Source organism: Tympanuchus pallidicinctus, unplaced genomic scaffold (genome assembly GCF_026119805.1).
Source record: "Tympanuchus pallidicinctus isolate F22 unplaced genomic scaffold, pur_lepc_1.0 scaffold23, whole genome shotgun sequence".
In the NCBI taxonomy this organism is placed as follows: domain Eukaryota; kingdom Metazoa; phylum Chordata; class Aves; order Galliformes; family Phasianidae; genus Tympanuchus; species Tympanuchus pallidicinctus.
In genome coordinates, this window is record NW_026294740.1 from 1,423,119 (window position 1) to 1,432,188 (window position 9,070).

Sequence of the window (9,070 nt, forward strand, 5' to 3'; positions counted from 1 at the left end):
AGAGAACACACAAATTCATTGCAGTAGTACCTTCTGAGAGTCCCAGCTCGTGGGGATCTGACTTCCTCGTGTGTGGGGTAAGGAGGAGAGTGTTAGAAAACAGAAAGGCCTGTTCCAAAGTCCCTGTGAGTTTGGGGAAGAATAGAAAAAGAATGACCAAATGGATCTGGCAGAGCACAATCAAAAGAGCAGCGTCTGCCTGAGCTAAAAGCCTGCTAATAGCATAGCACTGATGGAGCCTGTGGCACAACTCCAACTGACTTCAGCACGGCCAGGATTTCACTACAAGTCCTTAAAAAAAAAGAGTGAGGTTAAAGACTCCCCTATGCCCTCTTACTAACCAGACAGAAAGGCAGTTCGGCCGTGAGAGGTGATTTATCCAGCAGTGAACCAGCTCACCCCAAGGGACAGGAGAGCTCTGCTCTCAGCACCAGAAGCTGAATGGGGCTGAATGGGGCTGGATGTGATTCTCCCACAGCAGACGCTGTTCTGAAGGTGCAGGGGCTGGGCAGCAGCTGGAGGCACCCAACACCAAAAGAGGTAACGATCCTGCAGTGAGAAATGGAAACGTCTGCAACTTCAGAGCTGGGTTTCTGGGGAGGAGCAGCTCTGGAAATGGTCGCTGCAGTAACCTGGGGGACACACGGGGTGCCTGAGGATGCACGTGTGTGTGTGTGTGCATGGGAATGGGTGACTGCACACATGGAGCTAAAAAGGAAAAGGGACTAAGCGTGAGGACACCCTTCTAAGCATGAAGCAATTGTGTTCCCACAGCCAGCAAAACTGAGGAAATTTTCTTTCTTGAAAATAAATGCTACAAGGAAAGGTCAGATGTCATCAAAGAAAGAATTACCTATGAAGCTCCTGGAATTTAGTGCAGCTTTAAGAACAGATTTCACTGAAAACTATGGGCATACTGAGGGATCCTTAGCCAAGACTGCTACAGAATGAGGCTGGAAATGTTCCTAAACCACCATTCCTAGTGAAGATAAATAAAACAAGCACACAGGTGGCATAACTATCCTATAGGTATGGATGTATGTATGTGGAACTCACATTTCAGCTGAAGCAGACGTGGCATTATAGGAGTTGTACCAAAACAAGAAAACAAATTGCACTATGAGCTCAACACATTAAGGTGCAGTGGAATCAACCTCAGGAAAACCAAGTTCTTATCTTTGGGACAGGTTCTTTATATCAAAGACAATAGAGGACAGTCTTCTTTCAGGAAGAAATGTTTTACTCAGAGGGTGCTGAGGCACTGGAATTGGTTGCCCAGAGAGGTTATGGGTGCCCCATTGCTGGAGGCATTCAAGGCCAGGTTGGATGGGCAGTATGGTCCAGTGGGTGGCAACCCTGCCCATGGCAAGAACTACATGATCTCAAAGGTCTCCTCCAACCTGAGCCATTCTGAGCTTCTATGGTTCTACAAATTGCCAGCAGTGCTCAGGCTCAGACTCAAGCAGTTTACATACTTCATATACACACTGATTAAGTCTCTAATTCTTGCTGTGACGTGGGAAAGGAACTTGCTAAAATCACTGAACAGTGGGAAACATGAATATCTTTGGAAAGCAGCACATCGCATCCAAAGAGAAGGAGATTTCCACGCAATGATTTCCTCCTCAAAAAGTAAAAGCTAAAGCTTCTCAAGTGATGCTTGCCAGCAAAATTACCCTGAGCAGAACCACAGCATGGTTGGCTTGGAAGGGACCTTAAAGCCTTCCGCACCCTGTGCTGCGTGCTGGCTGTCAGCTCAGGCTGCCCGCGGCCCATCCATGGCCTCGGGCACTTCCAGGGATGGGGCACCAGAAGGGTAACAAGGCGACAGGCCAGCAGGGACGGGCTCAGCCCAGGGCAGCAGCCCATCGGAGCCCCCTGCACCGCACCCAGCGCGCCGGCAGCGCTCCGGCTGCCACCTGCTGTACGCCGGAGCCCTGGCAGCGCGCAGGGGGAGCGGGGCAGGGAGTGTGGAGAGCACGGGAGGACCGGGGAGGCAACGAGACTTCGTCCTGGTTGGGGAAAGAGGAAGAATTAGGAAAAGCAGATCCTTCAGAAGCGTGAAAAGCCGCAGGGGTTGCGCTCGGAGCTCGGCTGGTGCAGCTTTCCAGCGTGCAGTGCATGGCTTTGTGCTCGTGTGCCTCAGTGCACAAAGCCAGCGAGAGCAGTTGGTGGATACGAATTACTTTGTAAAGCACGTGGGTGAGCTGCACACAGAAGCAGACTCATGCACAAGGTATCTTTTGCACCAAAGCCTATGCTGCAGGTATAATTACAGTGCTTTACACTAACTGATGCAAAATCTACTTTCTCCAAAGAGCCCTACTGTTGCAACAAAGGAGATCTGGCAAGGGCTAAACTACAACAAATTATTTGTTGTGAAAGAGTTCTAGGCTTATCTGCCCGGGTAATGAGACGTTTGAGACCTCTGCACAATACAGAGCACCCAGATCTAAGGAAACACAGATTGCCCATGTGAGTAGGGGCAAAGGCAGGCATAAAAACACCACGATCTTGTTTTCCTGATAAGGTTCAGATCTTCTTATGTGAAACAGAAGTTTTAAAAAGCTTCTGATCTCCAAAGGCACAGAGATCAACTGGTAGTTAAGGATATGAGGCGAAAAGAAAACAGAAGTTCAGAGCTGGGCTGGAATCCCTTGACACCTTTGTGATGGAGGGTTGCTAAAAGAGCAAGTTAATTAGAAAGCAGAAAAATATCAAATGTGTGCAAGCGGAGACACTGAAAGGATTTAGTGGAGGGAGAGCAGTTTGTGTGTGCTGCCTTTTACTGGGAGAAGTTCAAAAAGAAAGGAGAAAACTGAGGAGCAGCCAGAATCTGTGCTGTTACCAAAGGCAGAGGTTGCACAAAACAGATTGAGTGGGAAGCACAGCAAAAACCCCAAAAACCAAACTGGGATCAGAGCTTCAGACTGAGCCCAGGATGTGGAATTGAAGCAGATTTGTCCTGGTGTATGCACACAGACACACACCCTGCTATAGCTGGGCCAGCTGGGAGTGGGAGATTCATCAAGCAAAGCAGGACAGGGCTCAGGGCTCTCCTGGACTGGGAGTCTGGAGCTGTGTTGGTGGGAGGCAGAAGAACCAACTCATGGGCAAATGATCTGAGGCAACACAACACTCAGAAGCCACCAGGGATCGTGATAGGAAGCAGGGCAAGGAGCAGCTGAAAGGCATGCGAGTGTTGGGTGAATGAGACAGAGTGGAGTAAAAATAAGCAGAGTATAAAAAAAAACAGCAGAAAGAGAAAGAAAACGATGGTGAAACCTGAGAAAGAAAATTTTCTGCATGGATCCCATGGCCAGGTGTGTGCTGGAGAGTTATAAAGTTGGACTGTTTGGCCCAAGCAATGCACAGCAGCAGAGAGAAGAGCTGAATGAGCCGGCTGGGATCATGGCTCACATAACCACATCAGGGGGTGGGTGGTGGTGACCCACGCCTCGGTACAGAGAGCTGAAACCAGCTGCCCTCCTGTGAGCCCCCCAGCAGCCATGGGGTGCAGGAGATGTGCTGAGTGCAGCCTGAAGGAAGGGGAAACTCCCGTGCTTTAAGCCAGCACGGTGCAGAGCAGTGCACGCAGCTGTGGGCAAACAGCTCCGCTGCCTCCAGTTCCTGTGGAAATTCAGAGAATGGTAAGGAACGGATCAGTTTCACCGGGGCCCTACTTGGGAAAAGGATGTTCATTAATAAAGACCTCCCTGTTGTTATTCACAGAGCAGAGGATGCGCGGGCAGGGACTGAAGAAGAGCACAAACACCATCCCTCTTCACAGCACAAAGCCTCCCCGGCAGCGGGGCACCCAAGCAGAAGGCACCTGTGTCCCTCCTCCCTCCCAGCAGCCAAAACATTCATCGGCACACACGCCGTGCTTGGACGGAGCCTTTTAGCAGAGCACACGGCTCATCTGCTGGGAAAAATCCCGGCGCTGCTTCTCACAGCTTGGTGAGAACAGCTGGGCTCCCACCGCTGCCCCGGGGCCGCCCATGCCACCACCTCTCCATGGTGATGAGCAAAGGCTCCGGCTGCCCGTGCAGCAAGCGAGAGGCAGCATTTCCAACCCGAGCTGCAAACTATAAGCAGCTTTCTAATTTGTGCATCCCTAACTGAGCAGTGAGCGCGATGGTTCCCGCTGCTGAGAGCTAAACAGGGGTCACGGAGTGATACTACGAGCAGTGAATTATTTATGGACTGTGGCACGGGGATTTAGGGTCGTGAGCACCGGTGGAAAATATTCCGGGTCACCCCTCCTCGCTGCTGAAGAACATAACCAGCTTTGAAAACAAATAGCTGTTATCCCTCCTTTGCTGCCAAAGATTCTCTAACTCCTTTTTGTGCTGAGAATAAAGCAAACACTCAGCTCACTTAAGAAACGCTTGAGCAAACTGATGAAAACAAACTGAAATGAAATCACAAAAGCAATCAGATGAAAGCACGGGCGAAACGCTGCTAGGTGTGACTCTCAGAAATCAGCCCATCTCTACCTGGAGCCCAGCATGCATCAGTTCTGCCTGCGTAACTCCACACCAAGATCCAAGCAAGAAGCATCCACGTTTGGCCGGGCTGAAAGATCTTCTAATCATTACAAAATCAGCTGGGTATAAAATATTACAAGTGCTTTTTGTAGAATATGAATATTAGAGCTCCTGTTTTTCAAAGCACTTCCACTTACTGCTCTCGTAAACGAACCCAAGCACCAGCTACTGGCTCTGCTCAGCCCAGCATCACAGCAGTGCTTCTGCTTGAAAGGTGTGTGGTGATGCTTGAAAACAAGCCCCCATTTTCAGCTCTGAAATGCACACGCATATCGCAGAGCACAGTCAGCCTTTCATTTCACATGAGAGTGACAGCTCTCCTGTGAATTTGTAAACCCTCCTTTCTATGAAAAGGCAGAAAACGAGCCCGCCCTCCATCAAAACGTTGCTTCTAACCGAGTTAATAAGGATTTTCTGTAAGAGCTGGATGAGAAGGTAGCAGAGCAACAGCATCTACACGCAGTGCTGCTAACAGACCGCTGATGAGGGCATACGTTCTAAAGCAGGATCTTGCTCACACTGACGTGCAGGGAGATGGCTCGGTGCTCCCTGGGTGCAGGATACCACTCACGATGGCTTGTTTCGAGGACAGCAGTGTTGGAACTGGTGCTCTTTCTCCGCAGCTTTTGGCGAGGTGCACGCGGAGATTTAGCACACGTGCCATTACTACAGTGAATTTTTCTGATGTTACACTTAACTCCCATTGACACCGCTTCAAATAGATATAAATATCTGACTACATCCTGCTCCCTCCCTGTTACTCAGCAGCAGTTCTCTGAGGCAAACAAAGACAAACCACCCCACTCCACATATTTACATTCTGCTTAGAGCGCAGATAGCACAATTCCTCAGACAGATGCAGATCCTGTCTGCTGGAGATGCACTTCATAATATTTAAACCATCGTGCAGTGTTGATCAAGTTCAGGTAACAGAGCTCTGAAAGGTATAATCTTTTACCAGCTACCATATTATAGAAGTCAATCAATCCCTTAAAATGCACCGAAAGTCAAGCTTTCCAAGCACTCAATCTGCCATTCATACTTCTACACACAGGTGAATCATTTCACCAGAACTTATCTAAATAAAGAAAAGCAAGCATCAAAGAAATGAAAACATCAGGAATAATTCAGACAAGTCTGGCAACACTGTCTCTGATTTCAAAGGGCGTAGGATCCAGCACTGTAACGCTCCGGAGCTACAGCAAAAGTAACACATGGACAGCCAAGTCAGCTTTCCAAATTCAGCTGCCTTGAAGCCAAACGAGCTGGGCTGTTGGGAACCAGCCCTTAGTTTGGGAAATGTTACAAAGAGCCTATTTCCTGACTAAGCTGCTTCCAGGACTCTCCACTGGACAGACACAGGTGACCTAAGAGATACCACAATATTGCTAACACCTCACAGTTATTTTCTTGCAGAGATGGGCTTTGCAATGGAATGCGTGGGACCGACCCTCAGCAACCGTAAAGCAGCATTACTTCTTGGCCTCATTGAAGAAATGGCAGTTTACACCAGCCAGCACTTCTGTGCGTGTAGTCTTATGTAGGAAGGAGTCTAAATAAAGCACATCATCCCAAATAAATAAAAACTGCGTCATTCACCTTTTTTCCTGTGTAAAAAGATAAAACTCTTCCCCCCCAGACTCGGTCGACCGCATTTGAAGTTCAACTTCAAAAATGCTGTCTAGGGTTTTACTGGTATTGATTAAAATTTCTTCATTAAAATAACTTCTGTGAAGTATCTGGAAGATGTAAGAGCTTCTCCCACTCATGTGCTCACAGCTGTTCTTATAAAGAAGCTCCTTGCTAATTTCTATGTTCAGAATGGGAACCTCTTCCATTCCCAGCACACATAATTTGAAGGGACTTTTCCACCAAATATAAACATGATCTGAGAGTGTACAAGCATTTATCCAAAAGGAGGAGCATTATGGAAGCCTGAGCTTTTGCTTTTAAACAGGATTCCCTTTGACACATCAGAAGTGCTTTCTCGTTAAAACAGCAATGTGTAAAACCACTGAGACAAGGATTTCAAACTGCCTCCCTAGCACGCAGCCAGCAAGGACTACGAGCTTCAGTTATCTGGATTTAGAAGGGAAAAGAGAGAGAGAAAAAAAAAAAAAAAGGAAAGGAAAGGAAACCAACACTGCTTTCTCTAATACCCCTCAGGATTATAAGGCAAGGACACCTGCCTGCAGGACACAAAGCACTTTTTAAACTTCTGGCTGCTCCTGCGGTCGCCCCAGGCCGGCTGCGATTCCTGGGGGTCGGCGCTGCGCAGAGCCCGGAGCTGTCCGCCACCGTGGTGCTGAAAGCACGGCCTCACCTGCCCCATGCGCGGGGTGCAGCGCAGGGAAGGGGAAGAAGGGCTGAGCTGGGCACCGGGCCGGGGAGCAGAAAGGGGGTGTTACAAGAGACAGTGTCGTCCCTGGAGCAAGGGGGGAACCTTTGGATGAGTGGTGAAATTTAAAATCGTTTGATGGGTGCTGCAAGAATGGAATTCTTGGACGCAAAGGTGAAAACCTTTGGGTGAGTGGTTCAAGGGGAGGATCTCTCAAAGTGGTTGTGCGGTGGAAGATCATTTGGACTCTTGGTGCAAAAGAGAAGCTCGTAGCCAGTGTAAAGAAGAAATGCCTGGAAGGGTGCTGCAAAGAGGAAACTCATCCAGACACTTAAAGCAAAACCTTAGATGGGTAGTTCACATGGCAGCCCCCTGAACAGGAGTGCAGCGGGGGAACCCCTGGACAGATGGTGCAAAAAGGGGAACATCTGGGCAGCCAGTTGAAAAGGGAAATGTTTGGACAGGTTGTGCAAAGAGGAAACTCTTTGACGGGCCCTTGGATGGCTGGCTGAAAGGAGGACTCTTGGGATGGGAAGTGCGCTGGGGGAACCCTTGGACAGAAACGCAAAGGGAAAGCTCATCAGGCGATCAGAGCAACGGGGGAACTTCAGACAGCAGGGTGTCCCTAGACCAAAGGGGGAGGATCGCACCTGTGTATGTTCATCTCCCGCGGCGGGCGCCGCGCCTTGTCGTAGGCCACCTTAGCAAAGACACCGGCGATGAGCACAAAGGCGATGGCCCCGCACGAGATGTAGACGGTGGCGTTGGTGCTGTCCTTGTCTGGGTCGTACTTGTTGGCGTCCCCGTCGGCGCCGTTGCTGCCGTCGGCGGGCAGCGCGCCGCTGGCTGTGGTGGGGTGGGCCCACTCGGGGCTCTTGTAGTTGCGGCACAGGCTCTGGTTGAGCTTCTCGGCGCGCTTGTTGCAGCAGAAGCGGTAGAAGCAGGTGCCGCAGCAGTAGCGGAAGCCCGTAAGGCTGTTGTTGCACTCGAACTCCTTGTCCCACTGCCCGCTCACGTCGTAGTACCCCCAGCACGTCTCGTGCGCCGGTGCCGAGCTCCCGCCGCCGCCTCCGCCTCCGGAGGGCGTCTTGCCGCCCCCCGCGCCCTTCCCTCGCCCGGGCAGCGCCGTGGGGGCGGCCGCCCCCGGGCCCGCCAGCGTCTGGTTCAGGAGCTCCTTGCCCGGCTTGGGGGTCCGCCGCGGAGCCGCCGCCACCTGGGTCCGGTTGCCCTTGGCGCGGGGGGGCCCGGCCGCCTGCGCGGCCGGCAGCAGGGCCAGGAGCTGCAAGGAGAGCAGGAGCAGCGGCAGCAGCAGGTGCCGCGGCCCCATAGCGGGGCGAGGCGGGGGCCGCGGGGCGGCCGGCGCGGGGTGGGGGGCGGCGGGCGGCGACGCGGAGCTCAGCGGCCGCGGTGCTGCCCCATGGGGCGCGGGTCCCGTGCCGCGGGGATCCTCAGCGGCGGCCGCCCGGCGCCGGGCGCTTCATGCCGGCGAGCGGCGGAGCCCGGCGGAGTGCGGGTCGAGGCGGCGGAGTCCCGTGCCGGCCGGCGCTCCTCCGGCGAGGGGCTGCGAGAGACGGGGAGAGGGTCAGAGCGCGGCGCCCCGGGCACCCCGGCCCGCCCCCGCCTCCCGTCCCCCACCCACGGCCTTACCATGCCGGAGCGGGACTGCAGCGCGGCCGCGGAGCAGGCGGGCTGCCCGCGCTCCTCGCGGAGGCGGGGGCGGAGCGGCGCGGAGCCGGGCGCGGAGCAGGGGCGGGCGCCGAGCAAAGCCGCGCCGCGCCGGGCGCTCCGGTAAGGCCCGCCCCCCGTCGCCGACCCGCTCCTTACATCACTCGGGGCCGGCGTCACCGCACGCGGGGCGCCGCTCCGCCGCCGGGTCGGCCCGGGCCGTGGTACCCCGGAGCCCCCCGGCCCGTCTGGGGCAGCGAGCCCCGCCCGCCGCCGCCTCCCCGTCCCGCCTGTCCGGCCGGCCCCGAAGGGCTGCGCGGGCTGGAGCCCGTAGGGCCCTATAGCGGAGCGCGGGGGGCGTGGTCCCCGCCGGTGCGTGCGGGATGTGGAGCGTGGGGCCGCCGTCCCTATCGAGCTGTGCGAGGGTTTGGTCCCTACAGTGATGCGTGGTGCCCCTAGGCGTGGGGTGTGATCCTTACGGGGGATGCGGTCCCATTGGGAGAGCTGGCTGTACAGA

At 53.7% G+C, this 9,070-nt stretch overlaps 1 protein-coding gene across 2 annotated transcripts in view; it reads right to left on the reverse strand.

Moving 5' to 3' along the window:
- SHISA6 (shisa family member 6) overlaps positions 1-8,224 on the reverse strand; it is a 222,267-nt gene extending 214,043 nt beyond the window's left edge. For both annotated transcript variants that reach the window (XM_052688170.1, XM_052688169.1), the window contains exon 1: positions 7,539-8,224. In XM_052688170.1, the coding sequence (XP_052544130.1) occupies positions 7,539-8,215 (677 nt within the window). In that variant the 5' untranslated portion in view covers positions 8,216-8,224. The remainder of the gene's footprint in view (positions 1-7,538) is intronic.
- Positions 8,225-9,070: the final 846 nt, after the last annotated feature.